Source organism: Priapulus caudatus, unplaced genomic scaffold (genome assembly GCF_000485595.1).
Source record: "Priapulus caudatus unplaced genomic scaffold, Priapulus_caudatus-5.0.1 Scaffold24, whole genome shotgun sequence".
NCBI classification, from domain to species: domain Eukaryota; kingdom Metazoa; phylum Priapulida; class Priapulimorpha; order Priapulimorphida; family Priapulidae; genus Priapulus; species Priapulus caudatus.
Genome location: NW_014577085.1, coordinates 294,532 through 316,300, shown reverse-complemented (window position 1 = coordinate 316,300; position 21,769 = coordinate 294,532). Strand labels below are relative to the sequence as shown.

Below are 21,769 nucleotides of genomic sequence, written 5' to 3'. Positions count from 1 at the left end.
ACGCACGCACGCACACACGCCACACACGCACGCAAGCACGCACTCACGCGCACATCCCACACGCACGCACGCACGCACACACGCCACACACGCACGCAAGCACGCACTCACGCGCACATCCCACACGCACGCACGCACGCACACACGCCACACACGCACGCAAGCACGCACTCACGCGCACATCCCACACGCACGCACACACGCACACACACCACACACGCACGCAAGCACGCACTCACGCGCACATCACACACGCACGCACACACACGCGCACACCACACACGCACGCACGCACGCACACGCACACGCACGCACGCACACGTACACGCACACGCACACGCACACGCACACGCACACGCACACGCACACGCGCACGCGCACACGCACGCACACACACACGCGCACACCACACACGCACGCACACACACACACACGCACGCCACACACGCCACACACGCCACACACGCCACACACGCACGCACACGCGCACACCACACACGCACGCGCGCGCGCACACACACATGCACACATAAATACGCACACGCACGCACAGCACACACGGCACACACGCATATACACACAGTGACACACTGCACGCACGCACACGCACACGTACCCGCACACGCACGCACACACACGTACACACGCACATACACGCACACACACGCACGTACAGCACACACGCACATACATCCAATCAAACACTCTGCATGCACGCACACACACAACACACACATACGCACACCACACCCACACACACATACAAACACATCGGTACACAACACCAACGCTTGCACGCACGCACACACACATACAGCGCACACACCCGCGGCCACGCGTTGATCATACGGCCTCGCAGCGGGGCGTCGGCCGTGTGTTTCAGCGCTATAAATGAGCAGCTTACATTTCCTCATCGTTTGTTACAAACCCGGCAAAATGCATGTGTGAAAACAGATGGATGTTGAAAGGCGACAGGCGGCCGTCGTCTGTGCTTCTTGTAACAATATCACCGCGTGTAAGAGCGATATGTGTGAACTGTGACAGCAGTCACATATCATATACACGCGCGACGGCGCCCGCCTAGCGAGAAAATGTGAAAATGTGTTCAACGCTGAGATGAAATTTCCAAATACATTCGTGCGCTCAATTCCCGCAACGGGAAATGAAAGCAAGCACAATTATAACATTTTATAGCCGGCAGCATCAAATTATAACTGCTCACAACATATCATAACACCGACATAAATATTACCACATTTTACTGTTTATATGTGATGCTAACATAAAATTGGATCTGCCCCGTGCATATTATAGCAATACCACTAGTTTACAATACTTTATACCCGGTTACAACATGTTAGGAAACGTCGGTACCACAGGACGTTACAACATCACGATTCTGAATGAATTATAGAAAACCATATGTTTAGATACGTTATGCTTGACATATAAATGCTGAACAGTTCTCACTGAATATCCTTGAAACTGACATTGGCTTGCCCTTGTGGTATTATCACGAGCGAATAACACCTATCAAGAGCTAATAATTAAAAGGATTATTAGCTCTTGATATTATATGTGCGCGTGTGTGCGTGTGTGCGTGTGTGCGTGTGTGCGTGCTGTGTGTGTGCGCGCGTGCGTGCGCGTGTGTAATAACGCTGCGTTCATAATGCACAAGGTAAGAATAGTTTTGCCTCATACATAGCCAAAGGGGGTCAGAAATGTACAAAAATTAAGCTGGAGAAGGTGGCATCACATACTCACCCCACGCTTCACCAACCATAGCACATCACATCAACGCTCTCGAGGACCTCTCTCGATTGTCAACAGACAGTGGTGAAAATGCAATCATGATAAAACCGCATGAACGCACGTACTCATATATACTTACAGAAGCATTTCATGACTTTGGTTAAATCAAGATGGAAGTGCTGCACCAGGCCATACTCAATAAATAGATGCGTACAAATATACCACAGCGACTGACCTGAAAAGCAAAACAGTTCTTGTAGATTAACTACACGATTCATGCGGAAAAAATCTAACAGCGTTAATCTCTCTCTCCATCCGGAAATAGCATTTGGGATAGAAGAATAACATATGATTCCTTAGATAAATCTAACATGACACAGACTCTGTTTTCAAGGGGGTATAAGCCAGTCGTTGAGGTTTTACTGAGCCAATGCTGCCACGCTCTAGCATATAGTTAGCAAATGTATGCACGAGCCAGCGGTGACGCAGGCGATGAAACTATTAGATTCAGATGATTCCTGCATGACTGCAATTTGCTCCCAAGGCCACAACGGCAACAAAATTAGTTATTGAGTTGTAATTATGCTACCATACAGGATACAGCGAAGATGCAAAATTAAATAAGAGGGCAGAAATATAGGATCAAAAAATACATTTTACGAAATAGTAGTAAACTTCATAGACAAACATGTCACGTGCAACCAGCCGAAGGCATACTTTACAGCACTGGTAAACTTTCTTTTTTAAATTTCACATTGAAAAATCAGTAGGTGTCAATCTGAGAAAAAAAATTACAGCTAAACCTTAGACCATGAGCAAATTTTTCGATAACTGTTTGTGCATCTTTTCACTGGTTTACCCATACTAACCATAGGTGATCCTGTCTAGAATAAAAATGTTGAATTTCCAATTGCTGACATGGTTCAGCAATAGCGCCACCTGTTGGTGGTAATGCTCATCTATCACAGCATTGCTATCAGAGTTTTTGCAGTCACCAGGTTGACATCTACTGCGCTTCTGACGATTCAGACTATGGAATTGACTAGTCAGCCGGTTTGTCACCTCCCTCGAGTCAATATCTGTCAATCAAAGAACAATCAAATTAGTTAAAAATCAATAACGACTCAGCATCACAAGATCAATGCCATCTACACAAGATCAACATACTGATCATCACATGATCAACATCTTCATCATCATGTGATCAACACCTTCATCATCATGTGATCAACACCTTCATCATCACATGATCAACATCTTCATTAAAACCTTCACCATCACAGGGTCAACATCTTCATGATCATGTGATCAACACCTTAATCATCACATGATCAACATCTTCATCATCATGTGATCAACATCTTCATCATCACATGATATAAACACCTATAGTTACAAAAATGGCAATGAAACTACACACGCGCAATCATGGTAGGGATAAAACTGAGCAGAGATGGGAAAGTTAAACAGCGTGGGATATTAGTAGCTGAGAATAGCTAGATAACTCTATAATGAAATAACATGATACTAGGAACCGTTTCTTCCCCCCGCCCCATCGTCCGCATGTGCTATATGACGCATATTTCGTGAGGTTCTGTTAGACATTAGCTGCAACGGGAAGCCAAGTCTCAAATCATACGATCAACAAACTGTGTGTGCCGCAGCTCGGTTTATGTAGATGCAAAAGCTGCGCTGACAGCACATACATTCTTGGTATGCTGGTTCACAGAAAAAAAAAACGTACAAAGAGTTCAATGAAAGCACTGCGTTCATCGGGTTGAGTCATGCCACACGTAAAAAAGTAGTCTCGGCTCTGATTATGTGCTTTCTGTGCGACTGACTAGAGGACGCGTGAGAATACCGCAAAAACCGAGTCAACGGCCGTATAATTTGTTCGGGTAAAGGTTAGCGTAACCGGCGACAACAACACATGACCGATGTCTCTTCTTCGCTGAGCTATTCAGTCGGTGGTAATGAGGAAGGCACGACATGTATATGTTATTATTTTCCAGCCGACTATGCAGCAATGAGACAGAACTTAGCAGATCTCCGCTTGCTGACATTTATTATTCATGCGACGGATTATACGCACAATGTTTTATTCATGCCATTCAAGCGAATGTGACACATTTTACCATTTTAGTAATAATTAATGTGCACGAATTGAAGAGAAAAACTAGTATAAGTTAGTGCAGAAATAAAATCTAAGAAGTTAAATCCTCTAAAAAGAATGGCGACGTGTCTCAGAGCGTTGTCGCAATCACTACGCCTGTCAACGAAATGATTATTCTGTCATAGCGTCGTATAGCGTAGCATAGCTGTATAGTGTGTTCGCAACGCGTGGTAACCCAGGTTAGGTGATCATTACGCATATTGCATAGATGCACAATGTGAAATACCACCGCACGTATCAGCGGGTACCAGTGACGCCAAACGCTGGTTGGATCCCGGGCATTCGGTAGGCGCACTTGACTACCTAACTAACAGATACAGACCGTTGTCCGTTCTCTATCCGAAACGACGACAGCAAGCGCAGTGTTCTCAATCAATGAGTATACAGACTGAGTTCTCGATACAAACCGTAATGTCTCAATACATCGCAAAGCATCTGAGGGCCGGCTGAAAAATCCATGGCCAGTCGGTCATTCCCGCTCCGAGTTTACTGTAGGCGTTCTAAAGCATTCTCGGTGAATTTCACTCACGAACGTACATGTGAATGCTGCCCTTAGTAAGCACGCTGATCAGTGGGTCGTCGTTCCTGACCTCTGTACTGTGGCAGTGTTGAAACGCAGCAAGGATCAACAATGGACAGCTAACACTTCACGTTGAAATGCAGCAAGGAACAACAATGGACAGCTAAAGCTCGGCGCATACGTGAGAAGTTTTATTCAAGTAAAATTACGCATGAGTCATTTTACTCACGTGTGCGGCGGATTTTCGTTGAGTAATTTGACGCATGCGTCATTTTACTCACGTGTGCGGCGGATTTTCGTTGAGTAATTTGACGCATGCGTCATTTTACTCGCGTGTGCGGCGGATTTTCGTTGAGTAATTTGACGCATGCGTCATTTTACTCAATATCAAACGTGTTTAATAATTTTTGACTCATGCGTCATTTTACTCAACGTGTGCGCGTGCGCTGAGTAAATTTACTCAAGACTGGTACTCACAGCGCATGCGTTTAAATCATCGTGCGCCCAGTATTGGCTGCGCGCAGTCACGTGATCTGCATTACCACTTATACCTTGAGTAATTTTACTCACGTGTGCGGCGAATGCTGAAAATATGACGCGTGAGTAAAATGACTCATGCGTCATTTTACTTGAGTAAAATTACTCACGTGTGCGCCGGGCTTAACACTTCACGTTGAAACGCAGCAAGGAACAACAATGGACAGCTAACACTTCACGTTGAAACGCAGCAAGGAACACCAATGGATAGCTAACACAGTGACACTTCACGTTGAAACGCAGCAAGGAACAACAATGGATAGCTAACACTTCACGTTCAAACGCAGCAAGGAACAACAATGGATATCTGTCACTTCACGTTCAAACGCAGCAAGAAACAACAATGAACAGCTAACACTTTACGTTGAAACGCAGCAAAGAACAACAATGGACAGCTAACACTTTACGTTGAAACGCAGCAAGGAACAACAATGAACAGCAGACACTTAACGTTGAAACGCAGCAAGGAACAACAATGGATAGCTAACACTTCACGTTATAGCGAAGCTTCGCTGGCCAGTAACTCTTACTGAGTGACTCTATGAATATTTCATCTCTCTTGTCGTCTCTCTTATTCGTACGTAACATAAAATGCCGCGATTCATCGGAGGTATTAGTAGGATATATAGCTGTTAGGTCTCGTGTTCTAACCAATGAAACTACTCACATGCGAAGGATGTATCTCATAATCTACTAACCAAACTCTCGAATGATAAATTGAGATCGATTGATTTCGTTAAAGGGCATATGAACACGAGGGTAACGAAAGGAGTAGCAGACACTCAGCTGCAGCCAAATGTCATACCATGACTTAGATTGGGTAGATATTGGAAAGACTATTAAACGCGATAGACTAATATAATATATGGTCAGAATTAGAATTAAGGTTAGTGTGCAGCTGGGATAGAATTAGTACTGGGGTTAGGATTGGAGTTAGGTTTAGTCTTAGGATTAGGGTTAGGGTTAGTGTTAGGGTTAGCGTTTGGGATTGTGAGTAGGTTAGGGTTGGTGTTAGGATTAAGGATGGCGTTAGGGTTAGGTTAGGATTAGAGTTAGGTTCAGTGTTAGGATTAGGGTTAGCGTTAGGGTTTGGGATCGGGTTAGGGTTTGTGATTGGGGTTAGGTTAGTGTTAGGGTTAGTGTTAGGGTTATCATTAGCGTTAAGGTTAGTGTCCGGATTATGGTTAGGTTTGTGGTCAGCATAGGATGCCTATACAGTATACATCACCCCTGGTTCTAGGGCAAACAAAGTATGCCTGTAATCAAACCTACAGCTGTGCTCACACCAAATACGATTGAATTCGAGCCAAATCCACATAGAAAAAAACATCTGAGTCACGTTGATCCATTATGCTTACCAACAGAAGGTAACAGGGTAATACGTTAAAAAGAAAACCGATGGAATTTGTTTTTCAGTGAAACGAGTTGCCACGAGAGACTCGCCGTTGCATTCTGATTAGTACGAGCCGACAGCGTTGGTTACTTGATTTTGTAACCACGCAAGCCTACAGCGATAGAAAATGTTGCGGGGAAGGATAACGAAATCGTAAATAAAAATGGCCGCACTTTCCTTGCATTCTTTTCAAATGCTTCAGCTGAAAACGTGATACGAATGTGTGGCTGCCACATACAGCGATATTGCTCCACGGGGTGTAAAATGCGAAAAACACTTGCAACGCGTTTCGCGCAGAATCAAGCAGTAGAGCAACGCTAACTCGGTTGCTATGACAATAATTACCAGAAAACCGGAAACAGGCCCGTGGCAACAATTTTCGCGCACGCAGCGCAACCGCCGCGTGAAACAGTTCAGATAGAGCACAAAGGGACATGCAGCGAAAGAACCGCCGGCGCCGAATTTGTAAACGACCACTGCCTATTCGAAAAGTGAAGGCTGATCAAATCTAGTAGACTAGCCGGAAGACTACAATACGCAACTTGTACGACCATAAATGTACTTGGCGCAACTGCCTGGCCGCAACGCGTCAATAGCAGAGCGTTGCCGTGTATCACAGACACACGTAGCTAACCCTTTGCTAACATGTTTATCCAGACTATTATATAAAAAAGGCGCCTGATCCACAAAAGGAAAAATTGAACAAATTAGGACCAAGTTATTAACAAAGCAATCATCGAATGCGGCGGTTGATTAAAGACAGCAGACAGACTGCAGCAGTACATACCTTGCGGGTGTGGTGGGGGAGATGGGAGTGTGGCGGGGGAGGGGCGGGTGTGGCGGTAAGGGGATGGGGCTCATAATAAGTCCAGCAAATGTCCCCATGGTGTACTTTGTCATTATTAACCCCTGATATATATATATATATGCGTTTTGTTGGAATATTAGAAAACTTGCTTCTTGGCTTAGTGCTTTAGAATAAGACACCAACGTCTTTTGATTACGTGAAATAATGGTGCTTTGCTGTATTGCATGTCAGCAGTTCGCTGAGTGTTCGATCCATCTGAGGCAACGTTAGAACCTTGTGTGTGATTTCAAAAGTATTTCTGAAACCATCCCCACGGCTTTCTGCACGAGACTCCCGCTTGTGCTTTCGAAGAAGTAATTACAGAAAATTGGACAAAATGAGAACCGCTGTACTCTCGACACTTGTGAAAATGAAAAGCAGGTACGGTAATGCATGCGGACGTCGTGTTATGGATACCGAGTCTGCAGTTCCCCGCAGTGATAGAGATACTCCTCACGAATGATCACTTTCACAGCATCATTGTGCAAGCAGTATCTTATATATCAAGCAAAAACTAATTTAAAAAATGATTTGAAAAACGCTCACATAGTAGTTGCATAGCTCTGTGCATAATAAACCACACGTTGTGTATGTATAGGTGTACGTGGTAACAGAAATCTATGGTACCATCTCTATATCGTCTATACCTAGGTATAGGTCTATATCTATCTGTCGACCGCCCGACAGAGCAGATGAGCACCCGAAGTGAGTGTGCACGCGCGCGTGTATCTGCGTGTGCGTGGGTGCATATAGATGTGTTTACGTGTAGTTACACTTCGCAGTTGATTTAAATTATGCTTCAACGTAGAGGTATCAGCCTGGTCGCAATTATCTCCCAATGCACATGTCTTGGCTTTATCTAGATGTGCGTCTCAATAGCGTGCGTCGCAATAGATCCTAACGTCAACTCGTCCTCGTCTCCATTATGCTAACATACAGATGTCGCAACTTTACCTAGGAGCTGGTCTCTCTTATCAAGTCATTACCTGCATGTATACGTCTTAGCCGCAATCGAAAGCCGAGAATCAGTTATGGCAAAATTCTAGATGTCTTTGCATTTGCAAACCTAGATTCGGTTATGGCTAACTATAGATTTCGTAGCTTGAAGTGAAGACTGGTCTCCGTCTTAGAGTGAATTATCGATCACGCCACCTAGCGAATATTAAAGGTCAGCGGTATGTTTCACACAGAATGCAAGTAAATTCTCAGAATAAAAGGAAACCGTTCAGAGTCCAACCAGCGTGAATGTTTTTTTTCTGAGCTAAGTCGCCACAGAACATGCGCCAGAACAGTCACCTCTGTCAGACGTAAAGGATATGAAAAAGGCTTTTGCTATAGTACACTGGTTAAGAGCTGTTGTTGGTAAATTTCTGTGAAAACTATACGAATATCTGATTCCAAGGCGCCACTTTGCAACGGGACTACCACCCTAGAAGTCGTTCCATTATCAAACGTAATTGATAACCTGCGGCCTACTTCTCTAAACTGTGTACTACCTGGTAACTTGGTAAAGCGAATTTTGTTTGAACTATTGATATATTATTATTATTATTATTATTATTATTATTATTATTATTATTATTATTATAAACAAACCCAGCACCCATAATTGTGCATAAACTGATATTAGTGGAACAGACACTGAAAAGAGACGGTTAGTGAAGGATAAAAAATAGGTAGACGCAAATAATGAAACAGGCTGAATAATAAATTGTTGATAATAAAACATCTAGTTTACATTTAATCAATGCATTAACTCTAACGTGATGAAAATTATCACATCACAACCACAGCTGGCATTCCGCTTTATATTAACGCTAATGACAGGCTTTAGAACTTTAGTTATTTTGACTAGACAGTAGACAGGCAAAATTCAATATAATCATTTTTAGGTTGTAAGCAAAAAAAGACGTCTCTAAACGAAAAAACTGTTACATGTCCAATTTACAATTGCACGAAAAACCATGAAAATCGTCTACTGACCAAATGAAATCTTCACCTTCTGTGTGAGTTTTATATGCCCTCTCAAATTTGCCATCTATTATGAAAGAATATTTGACTGGAAGCCAAGCAAAGATAATAAATAACAGCTAGGGCCCCTTGCATAATTTGAACCATTTTCCCGCTAAGCCATCTATTGCCCTTGTGCCACATATTTAAGCAGATCGGTCCTATATCAGGTTAACTGCGAATATGCAGATCAAAATAAACTCTGCCATTCACATACGAAAATAACCGGCGACACTACGACTCTCTCTAAGACATCATCGCTTCACTCCAACATATCTTAGAAAGTTTCTCTCCATACACCTATGGTAAAAACTTGTGACATTCTTTGTAATATTATATTGCCACATTATCTCAACTACCAGCATATCAGCTGCGAATTATTACAAGATAAATCGTAAAAAATGCTCACGCGTCGGTCCCAAAAATTCATGTTTTTGAACAACCTAGATCTCATAACAGCGTTAAAATAAACATGAAAATTCCATAGTATCTAGTTCACTTGCGCAGCATGCCAATTTCGTGTATTTATTTATGAATGAATCTGCTAGTTCATTAGCTGCTTTCACAACCGTGTCCCGTGTCCCGTGGCTAAACATTAAATAACTAAAATGACAATGTAGCTTCTGCGAGAAAACGTTGGCGTCAAACGTGCGATAAGCAGAAGTGACTGTTGCGTCTGTCCTTTGAGCCTAGGACCACGGACATACTGCTTACCTGTAATGTTAGACATTACTGCTCACCTGTAATGTTAGATATTACTGCTCACCTGTAATGTTAGATATTACTGCTCACCTGTAATGTTAGATATTACTGCTCACCTGTAATGTTAGACATTACTGCTGCACGGCAATGTTAGACGATTACTGCTCCACACTGTAATGTTAAGATTACTGCTGCAACGCTGTATTTACGACATTACTGCTCACCTGTAGATGTAGACATTAATACTGCTACACTGTAATGTTAGATATTACTGCTCACTGTAAAGTGTTAGAATTACTGCTCACCTGTAATGGTTAGACATTACTGCTCACGATGTAATGTTAGACAATTATTGCTCACCTGTAATGTTAGATATTACTGCTCACCTGTAATGTTAGAGCATTACTGCTCACGCTGTAATGTTTAGACATTACTGCTGCACTGCTGTAATGTTTAGATATTACTGCTCTCACTAGTAATGTTAGACATACGCTCACACTGTATTTTAGATATTCTGCTACCTGTAATGTTAGATCATTAGCTGCTCATCCCTGTAACTGTTAGATCATTACCTGCTTCACAGGGACTGTAATGTTAAACATACTGCTGCACCTGTAATGTTAGATATTACTGCTCACCTGTAATGTTAGATATTACTGCTCACCTGTAATGTTAGATATTACTGCTCACCTGTAATGTTAGACATTACTGCTCACCTGTAATGTTAAACATTACTGCTGAAATGAAATAAGTGTAGACTTCCGGCTCACCATTTATCAGTTTGTTATCTTCTGAGGTCAGTGCAGGGTGCCTATGCTCCTTTTGCTGTTGCTCAGGCCTTTCCCTTCCTTTAACATCACCTGAGCAATAACGAAAAATAGCATTAATATTATCCGATCCCAATAAGAACGGTTTTAGCCTACACAATAGATTTCATACCCATCGTGTAACAAAGCCAACGCTGACTTTCGTTTTAACTGACTCAATGAGGTCAGGAGATTGCCCAGTAGTCCAATGGCGTTGATAATGAATGCTAACAAAGGACTAATGGATCGACAACAATGGCAATAAACAGCTACAATATGACACAATATACACGCTTTCACTAACGCACAAATCCAATGGCATCGCCCTCTGTCTTACTACATACAGCCACGTCCACGCTCCCTCCACCCAGTGCTATCGGCCTTATATGTCCCGCATCCACCCCGAAACACGTGTTTAAAAGATTATACAAGTTGACCACTGACGACACGACAATTTCACACATTTCCGTCGAGCTCTCAGCTCCTTCCGGTCATACTAGAGCATCAGATTACTACTGGTTACTCCATGCCATTAGTTGCCGCAGTCAGGTGGCGCCTATTTATTTTCTTTCGTCCCAAAAAACCCTAAGCCAGCCATAGAGTGTTTTACTTTCCAGGGGCGAACGGAATGTAAATATCGCTGCTCTGGTTACATTTCGTTTACTTTTTACTGCCCCGTAACATCGACATTTGCACAAACTCACACACGCATGCACACATTCATGCACACGCAGCCACGCAGCCGTGTACTAGTAGGTCAGGCAGACAGGCAGGCAGGCAGGCAGGCGCGCGTGTGTCAAGTCACTTCAGGCATTGCACGTCAGGATGCCGCATAATTGGCAAAACCGAGAGTATAGTTGCAAAATTAAAACGTGTGACTTGCAACTTATTCACTAGTATATTAGGATTTCACTTTAAAGCTAACCTTTAATAGCTGTCGCGGAGACATACTGCTTCGATCGATGATATCTTATGTAAAATTGTTGTTTATGTTGTCTGCGAACATGTTGCATATCACTGTGGTTACGTCCTACGTATTCACCTTCATCTGCGCATGCTCGGTCTTCCACACCTCTGATACGTCGGTTAAATTAAGTATTTACTAAACCCATTACAATAACCATAATACTGACATTTGGTGACTGAGGTTGTGTGGCTTCCGCGTCTGCCTCACAGTTTAGGCGCGATAAGTTCACGAGTATGCTATTCACTCTAACAACACAGCTATGTCTAGCACTATAGACTCATTGGGGCATAATGTGAAGTAATGAATGCCATAGTGATTGAGCTAACGTTACGCTAACCTTACGTCCGGTTAAGTCGCGTATGTGTAAATGAGACACATTTTATATGCTGCATACTAACTATATCAGGCGATTTATTTCATATCTGACGAACTGTTACAATCAATCATCGCAATTCGGAAAGTTAGTATTACGAGAATGGAACTAACTAATTCACAGCGAAATGTCGCAAGTCAGCCAATCAGTCACGCCGAAACAAAATTAAACAAAATATTTCAAAATTACTTTCGTGCCAATTCTAATGCCGCGCAGAAATTACTGCTACCGGCACGCTTTGCCACCACAAATTAAAAATAACAAAACCACCAACTATAAAAACATTGTTCTCCAGCAACCAGATGTATTCTGCAGCACTCCCCTGTGACTGATTCTAGAACTTACCGCGTGAGAGTTCAGTGACTGTGTGCTTAACAGAGCACATGGTTTCCGCAGCATCACTCGAGAGTTCTTTGAATAACATCATCCCGTTCATGTCAACACTATCACGGCCCGCCGTACTTGCAGAATTCTCTGTTACTCACGCACACCACATCGTACCGTCTGTCTTTCGCGAACCGGCATCAAAACAGCAGCATTCGATCAGTAGAAACTGCAGTACTAGCACGAGAAGCAAGCGAGGCCGGTACGTCACCGATCAGCGTTTCACAACGCGTCTGGTTTATAGTGTGACTACAAACGTCACGCACAGTGCCTGTCAGGACTACCACTGAAATATGTCTAACTCACACAGGCGCGCGGCGCACGCATACTAGAGTCGGATGGAAATCAAGTCATCAGGTCTCCGCTCTGCGGATGCCAGTGAGACATCGCGACCCGAGAGCGTGTGTATGTGCGTGCGTGTGCGTGTGCGCGCGCGCGCTTTTGCGTTTGGGTGTGTGCGTGTGTGGACGCGTGCGTATGTGCGCGCGTGCGCGTCTACGTGCGTGCGTGTGTACGTGCGTGTGTGCGCGCGCTATGAAGCCCACTGATAGCCCCCAGCAAACAGCAGAACCGGGGCACGCTGCTATTTATATTACGCCATGCGCCTGCGATCAACATTGGACGAAGACGATGACGATGATGGTGATGATGATGATCACCGGCGGGTGATGAGGAAAGCACAGCTACCGTGCCGACGTAAAACAACAACATTGCCCCCTCCCTCTGCGCGCGCGTGTCATGTACAGGCACACGCTCGCTGCAAGCAGGAACTAACAGGCCGCTGTGAGCGAGCGCGGCAAGCCCGCAGGCGGGAGCGTGCTATTCATTCCAAACGTTACCCCGGTTACGATGCACCCGCCGGTTTAGTCATCGCTGTGCTATGAGTAGGAGTTAGCTATTGGTGGGTTTAGTCATGGCTGCTGGTATGGGTAGGAGTTAGCTATGAGTGGGTTTAGTCATGGCTGCTGGTTATGGGTAGGAACGTTAATTAGCTATGAGTGGCGGGTTTAGTTCAATGGCTGCTGGCTATATGGGTAGGCAGTTAGCTATCGCAGTGGGTTTAAGTCATGGCTGCTGCTATGGTTAGAGTCTAGCACGAGGATGTCGGTTTAGTCATGGCTGACTGCTATAATGGGTAGGAGTCAGCTGACGAGTGGGTTTCAGTCATGCGCTGCGCTGCTAATGGATAGGAGGTTAGTACGAGTGGGTTAGTCATCGGCTGCGTGTATATGGGTTAGAGTTAGCTACGAGGGTTTAGTCCATGGCTTGATGCTGATGGGTAGGAGTTAGCTATGAGTGGAGTTTAGTCATGACTGCTGCTATGGGTATGGAGTTAGGCTATGAGTGGGTTTAGTCATGGGCTGCTGCCTATATTGGGGTAGGAGTTAGCTACGATGATTGGGTTTAGTTCCTCATTTTTTTGGGGGGGGGGGGCTTTGCTGCTATATGGGTAGGAGTTAGCTCGGTGGGTTTTAGTCAATGGCTGCTGGTATGGGTAGATGTTAGCTACGAGTGCGGTTTAGTCCTGGCTGCGGCTATGCGCGTAGGAGTTAGCTATGAGGTGATGTTTAGTCGCATGGCTGCTGCTATGATGGGTAGGAGTTAGTGACGAGTGGGTTTAGGCATAGCTGCTGCTATATGAGGTAGGAGTTTAGCTATGAGCTGGTTTAGTCATGGCTGCTGCTATATGGGTAGGAGTTAGGCTAACGAGTGGGTTTAGTCATGGCTGCTGCTATATGGAGTAGGCAGTTAGCTACGAGTGGTTAGTCATGTCCTCGCTGCTATGGGTAGCGCCGTAGCTACGAGTGGTTTAGTACATGGCGCTGCTATAAATGGTAAGGCAGTTAGTACGAGTGCGGTTTAGTCATGGCTGCTTGCTTGATGGCGTAGGGAGTTAGCTCGAGTGGTTAGCGTCATGGTGGCTCGGTATAATGTAGGAGTTAGCTCATGAGTGGGTTTAGTCATGCGCTGCTGGTATTATGCAGGTAGGCAGTTAGCATGGTGGGTTTAGTCAATGGCTGCTGCTATATGAGGTAGGAGGTTAGCTATGAGCTGGTTTAGTTATCCGCTGCTGCTATGCGGTAGGAGTTAGCTATGAGTGGGTTTAGTCATGCTGCTTGTATATGCGTATGAAGTAGCGATGAGTGGTTTAGTTATCGCTGTGCTATGGGTAGGAGTAGCTATGAGCTGGCCGTTTAGTCATCGGTGCCTGCTATGATGGCGGAGGACGTTAGCATATTGAGTGGGTTTAGTTATCGCTGCATGCTATGAGGTAGGCAGTTAGCTATTGTGTGGGTTCTAGTCATGGCTGCTGCCTATATGCGTAGGAGTTAGCTCATATGAGTGGGTTTAGCTTATCGCTGCTAGCTATCGGGTAGGAGGTAGCTATTGTGTGGGTTTATCATCGCTGCTGATGATCATGGGTAAAGAGTTAGCTACGAGTGGGTTTAGTCATGGCTGCGCTGCTAATGGCTTAGGAAGTTAGTATGAGTGGGTATTAGTCATAGGCTGCTGGTATGGGTAGGAGTTAGCTCACGAGTGGGTTTAGTGCAATGGCTGCCTGCTATATGGTAGGCAGTTAGCGAACGAGTGGGTTCTACGTCATGGCTGGCTGTATGGGCCTAGGAGTTAGCTTATGAGTGGGTTGGTCATCGCTGCTGCTGATGGGTAGGAGTTGAGCTATGTGAGGTTTAGTCATGGCTGCGCTGATATCGGGTAGGATTAGCTATGGAGGGGTTGTCTCGGCTGCTGCTATATGTTAGGGAAGTTAGCTACTGGTGGGGTTTAGTCACTCGGCCTGCTGATGAATATGGGTAAGAGTTAGCTTACGAGTGGTTTAGTCATGGCCTGCTGGTATGGGTACGAGTTAGCTAGACGAGTGGTTAGTCATGGCTGCTGCTATGATGCGCGTGCGAGTTAGCTATGAAGTGAGTTTTAGTCATGGCTGCTGCCTATATGGGTAGGAGTATGCTATGAGTGGGTAGTTCATGGCGTGCTATCATGGGTAGGACTTAAAGCTATGTATGGTCTTACGTCATGGCTGACGCTTCTATATGCGGTAAGAGTTAGCTACGAGTGCGGGTTTTATCATGGTGCTGGCTATGATGAGGTAGGAGTTCAAGCTGCATGAGGGGTTTAGTCATGGCTGCTTGCTATATCGGGTTAGGAGCAGTATGAGTGGGTTTAGTCATGGTTGCTGCTATATGGCGTTTAGAGTTAGACTGGATGATGGTTTAGTCAATGGCTTGTGCTATCGATGGGTAGGAGTTAGCTATGAGTGGTTTAGTATGGCTGACACACAGCACAGCCCTGCTATATGGGTAAGAGTTACTAACTATGAGTGGGTTTAGTCGATGCTTGCTGCTATCATGGTAGAGTTAGCTATGAGTGGGTTTACGTCATTGGCTGCGTTAGGGGTTTAGGAGTTAGTACGAGCTTGGGTTGAGTCAGCGCGTTATGGGTAGAGTTAGCTATAGAGTGGTTTAGGTTATCGCTGCTCTGGCTATGGGTTAGGAGTTAGCTACGAGTTGGGTTAGTCATGGCCTGCTATATATGCGGTAGGAGGTTAGCTTTGAGTGGGTTTCTTAGTCGATGGCTGCTGCTGATGGTAAGGCGGTTAGCTACGAGGCGTTTAGTCAGGCTGCCCTTGCTATATGGAGGAGCTTAGCTATGAGTGGGGTTTAGTCATGGCTGCTGGTATCGATGGGTCAGGAGGTTAGCTAATGAGTGGGTTTATTCATCGCTTCTGCTCATGGTATAGGGAGTTACGCTGGATGAGGGTTTAGCGCTCAGTGGCTGCTGCCGTATGATGGGGTTAGGAGTAAGCTAGATGAGTGGTTTAGTCCTCCCCCCGCGCGCGCCCTGATGGGTACCGAGTTAGCTGCCCGATGTTTGAGTCATGGCTGTGCTGGTAGAGCTTTAGCACTGAGGGGTTTAGTACAGGTTGCGCTATATGGAGAGTTTACTATGTGGGTTTTAGTCATAGCCTGCTGCTATGGGTAGGAGTTAGCTATGAGTGGGTTTAGTCATGACTGCCGCTATGGGTAGGAGTTAGCTATGAGTGGGTTTAGTCATGACTGCCGCTATGGGTAGGAGTTAGCTATGAGTGGGTTTAGTCATGGCTGCTGCTATGGGTAGGAGTTAGCTATGAGTGGGTTTAGTCATGGCTGCTGCTATATGGGTAGGAGTTAGCTATGAGTGGGTTTAGTCATGGCTGCTGGTATGGGTAGGAGTTAGCTACGAGTGGGTTTAGTCATGGCTGCTGCTATGGGTAGGAGTTAGCTATGAGTGGGTTTAGTCATGGCTGCTGCTATATGAGTAGGAGTTAGCTATGAGTGGGTTTAGTCATGGCTGCTGGTATGGGTAGGAGTTAGCTATGAGTGGGTTTAGTCATGGCTGCTGCTATATGGGTAGGAGTTAGCTATGAGTGGGTTTAGTCATGGCTGCTGCTATATGGGTAGGAGTTAGCTATGAGTGGGTTTAGTTATCGCTGCTGCTATGGGTAGGAGTTAGCTATGTGTGGGTTTAGTCATGGCTGCTATATGGACAGATGTTAGCTATGCGTAGGTTCAGTTACACAAATACGCTTCTGATTGTTTTTAATGGGTAAGGTTATGGCGGTAGTTATGTCCATGATTTAGTTACGGCTATGCATGTGGCTGCGCATATGCTTGTAGTAATGGCTAGGACTTATTTCTGCCTCAGTTATGACTATGGCTTCTAAATCTGTGGCTTTGGATATGGCCGAGGCAGTGACTGCGCTCGTGGTTATGACTGTGGCTATGTGTACAGCAGTGGCGTGGATTGACGACTGCATTAGCGCCACCATACTACTAAGTAGATTGCCGGATGACGCGTGGCAAAAATAGGTTGTTTCGATGAGTACAAAATAGTATCGCCTCATCATTGTTGTTTACAACCTCGGTGGGTTATCAGCCGGATATACAGGCGCGTGTCAAAGATTTCTCATTAACGAACATCCTTGTCAACTCGACCTAGTCCGCGTACATTTCGCAGAGGTATCACTGTGGAGACAAGCGTATCATACTGCGGGAAGCGGTGTATCCATCAGGGCATGCGCACGCGCCCGAGCAGACGTAGTCTTAGTGTCTATCATACTACACCTATAATAAGACTCCCGCGCCTTGCAAAAACTTATGCTCGCTACGGCACTAATCAGTCAACATCGATCGTGAATTGCCCTGTTTACCATCTCAGATCCATCGACATTTCTCAGCCGAATATACTATAGAAAAACCATACAGATAACAAAGATCGATGAGAAAAAAGGTGGGACAGAATGCGAGCAATTTGCAACGCATACTTCTATTTCAATCAGATATCCTGCCCGGAGCACTCACCACGATAGACGCGCGAAGAATGCACAGCCGTGATTGCATTACAGTCTGAAAAACTACAGCGATCGCCCGCCAGACTGCACCACCATCGCGCGCGATAAAAAACGCCTAACTGCACCACAGGCACTTGGAACGTCTCAATAAAAATAAAAAATGGTAAATAAACACGAAATGTACCAAAGTAAAAGTTTCTCTATACTCTATTTCGCCTATAATCACCTGTAAATGCCAGTCAAATGCTCATCTGCAACACGCAAGTACACCGCACGCCCGCGCTGTGCACAAACAACATGAATAAGAGAACACAAACAACATGAACTCTCTAAGTTTTTTACAGAAAGAAAAGAAGTTTTTATACGCTCTTGGTATTATGTTCAGATATTTCCTTAAACACTGCGCGTTTGCGCGTGCAGGCAAAAACATTTGCGCGGTAGGGATTTATCTGTTATGGCTATACCTTTTGGGAACGAAGCTGGATAACTTTAGCAGCGAGCAGTGACGCTTCTCTTAATTGCGATGCGCCGCAGAGACGTCGGTGATAGATGAACAGTGAGTAGTGAAAGCTGTTACCGAGTCGGATTCCAATAAACTTCCATAACATTATCGAAGACATGGGATTTTACCTACAGGCCATTTTTATTTAGCTGAACGTTTCGGATGCCATATGCCTTGCAGCACAACAGACAGGTATTGTAGCAGGTCACGAGTGAATCAACGAATCCGGATATCGTATCAAATTTTCATTGTCAAACAGAGTGATGTGCGCCGGGTAGAAAATGTTTTTTCCCTCTGCTTCCTGCGAAACCCTCCCAGCGTGTAAAACGGTCGGTTTTTTCCATTCAGTTCTTTTAGACTGCGCGCAAACACCGCTCATGCCGCACAGTGTCGGTAAGTCGGTCGCAATTGCTATCGCTAAAGGCTAAGCGGTTCACTATCAACCATCAGAAGCAACTAAGTAACCACTTGGTATTAGTATATGTATATATACGTTATACTGATATATATATATATATATATCACTACGCAGCGGGCGTATACGCTAGGTTAACAGTCGGTAAGATCTAGTAAGTAATTACATGTACCCCCAGCCGCCGCCGCCACCGCAGGCGCCGCTGCAACCGCAGCTACCCGTCGCGTCGGCGCAGGGTATCATTAGGCGCAGCAGCAGTTATATTACCTGCTCGCTCCGGCTCGCGCTTCTATCGTGCTGCTGAATGAGCGCTATAGGTGCGCGCTGCGGTAACTCGGCTACGGGGAGATGCAAGGCGCGGACAACTCTCGGCAAAATAATGACCGACGAATTTTTTTTGCGGCGAAGAAGATTGATTTTTTGTGTGGTTTGTCGGCGAGCATGGAGTTTCCGCACCGTCACCATCTCACACTCCCGTCGAAACGGGATTCCGCTCGGCGACGCTCGGTCCGGCTCGGCGACGCTCGGTCCGGCTCGGCGACGCTCGGTCCGGCTCGGCGACTCTCGGTCCGGCTCGGCGACGCTCGGTCCGGCTCGGCGACGCTCAATCCGGCTCGGCGGGGAATGTACGCGCGAGTAAACCTTGCGGAAGGCAAGCTCGTGAAATCGAATTGAAACACTAGACGCGGGCGCGTCAATATGATTGTAACGAGGTGAAGGAGGAGCGACGCGATAACGACCTATTACAGCCGCCATCGGTCGTCACGCCCCTCAAACATTGCCTTCATAGCAGAAAACTGAAAGCAAAATTTGGAAATAAAAAAAATATTCAGGAAATCTACTCAGTTTCGATGGCCGTCATTTAAATTTTTTAAATACAATAAGACAAGCTTTTATATCATGCCACTCAGAATTTGTATCTCAACGTGCGACTGATAATGTGGTCTGGCCCGTGGACTAAACGTGTGCATGTACTTGTGTGCGTGTGCGTGCGCGCGCATGCATGTTATACACGCCGCGCACATATGCGCGTGTTATCCACGCCTGCATGCATGCCTGTGCTATTCCTGTGCATTTACACGTCGGATAAGCGTCCGCGTTCGTATATTATGCAGGCCTGCGTGCCTACGTGCGTTAGTTATATGTATTTGCGTCACATGAATGCGCGCGTGCGTGCGCGTGCGTGCGTGCGTGCGTGCGTGCGTGCGCCTGCGCGACTTCACGGCGATATGCACAGACAAATGATGCGCACAGCTTGCACTCGCTGCTACAACGTGGACCAGTTCATAAACATTTACATGTATCAACGCCACGCGACATTTCACGCCTACAGCAGATTTCTGTTTGCGTCAGCTTTGACGAAGGTAGGAAACAGTATTAAAGTGGAGCCGCGCGAATCAAGAGAAAGCACGCAAAAAGTTAGCAAGCCACTTGCGCGTGTGCTCGGTTCTCTCCCGTTGCCATGGAAACCCGAAATGAAACAAATTGAGCTTGTGCGGACAGAGCATGCAGGCACTCGAGCCTCATGCGGCTCATCAGTTGCGCAGATTCTCTTACTTACGGTCGAGTTTGTTCGCGCTGCTCCTTATCGGTTGTATCGAAAGAGAAACAGGCGATACGACATGACCTGCGTTATAAATAGGAGGCAGCAAGCTTGCATTTCATCAAGGGCGCAAAAACCCTTTACTTACTTAGAGTTGATGTCCCATAAAGGATTATGTGCTAATGATTTGATTTCATGGTGGGCTGGTCGGTGATGTAAGCGCATTTTCAAATAAATAAATAACATAATAATAATAATAATAATAATAATAATAATAATAATACACACACGCACACACGCACGCACGCACGCACGCATACACACACACATACATACACATGTCTGTGCGTGCGTGCGTGCGTGCGTTCGTGCGGGCGTGCGTGCGTGCGTGCGTACGTACGTACGTATGTATGTATGTACGTGTGTATATATATATATACATATATATATATATATCAGAAGTAGATAATAGGGACAGTCACTCTTGAGTAGAGCAGATGCTGGAGCAGTTTCCATACACAGTCGGATTTGTTTAACTATTAATTAACATTTAGTCTAATAATAGAGTTAAAATATTATTTAACGTATAACAACCGTGGCAGCTGAAGAAATTCGTCAAGATTATACTTAATTAGTTATCTATTAGCAGCACGACGGATCGCCGCTCAATGTCACATCTCATAGACCATACGATGACGAGTGAGTCTGGTTATTTATACTCGTAAATTAATTACCACGGCAACTAATGCCACGGCTAGGAAAATGTTTCCCAATTAATTCATTGCCAGATTATATTTCGAGGGGTGCAAAAACCTGAATTTCAAGTATTGCCTGCATGAGGCGGAACACAGATCATATGATAACAGTCAAGGGTTTCTTTACTCAAGACGTTCAATGGTTGACCGATTTCTTACGTTAGGCTCGCTAGGTGAAATTAATGTTAATACGTGTCTATATTATCTGCTAAATAGCACGCTGCATGCATCGTAAAGAGTCATGGATGTAGCAGACAGCTGTTTCACAAGATGAAGCCTCGTTCATTATAGTGACTAGCACCTGTAGTCGTTGAGTAATCCTAGTTCACATACTCCTATACACTGCTTGGCTTAATAAATGAAGACCGACTAAATGCATTTAACGGAGTTACCCATTATCACCCTTTTTGATAAAAATCTTTTTAAGTTGGCAGTTGGGAAATTTCCTATGAATATGTGTAAAGTCTATAAATATATATGTAGCTGGAGACTAAAAATAAGACGGGAAACCACTTGGGAGAAAGAAGGGGAGCACACACGCACAGAGAGAGAGTGAGAGAGAGGTAGGAGGAGAGAGAGAGAGAGAGAGAGAGAGAGAGAGAGAGAGAGAGAGAGAGAGAGAGAGAGAGAGAGAGAGAGAGAGAGAGAGAGAGAGAGAGAGAGAGAGAGAGAGAGAGAGAGAGAGAGAGAGAGAGTGAGAGAGAGAGAGAGAGAGAGTGAGAGAGAGAGAGAGATATACA

General features: G+C 45.2%; 1 protein-coding gene across 1 annotated transcript in view; it reads right to left on the bottom strand.

The window, feature by feature from the left end:
• Positions 1-21,769, bottom strand: part of LOC106813629 (high affinity cAMP-specific 3',5'-cyclic phosphodiesterase 7A-like) — a 63,787-nt gene that overhangs the window by 8,432 nt on the left and 33,586 nt on the right. The window contains exons 3-5 of the mRNA XM_014817816.1: positions 10,705-10,794; positions 2,622-2,831; positions 1,892-1,987 (exon numbers count right to left, since the gene is read on the bottom strand). Of these exons, the coding sequence (XP_014673302.1) occupies positions 1,892-1,987; positions 2,622-2,831; positions 10,705-10,794 (396 nt within the window). The remainder of the gene's footprint in view (positions 1-1,891; positions 1,988-2,621; positions 2,832-10,704; positions 10,795-21,769) is intronic.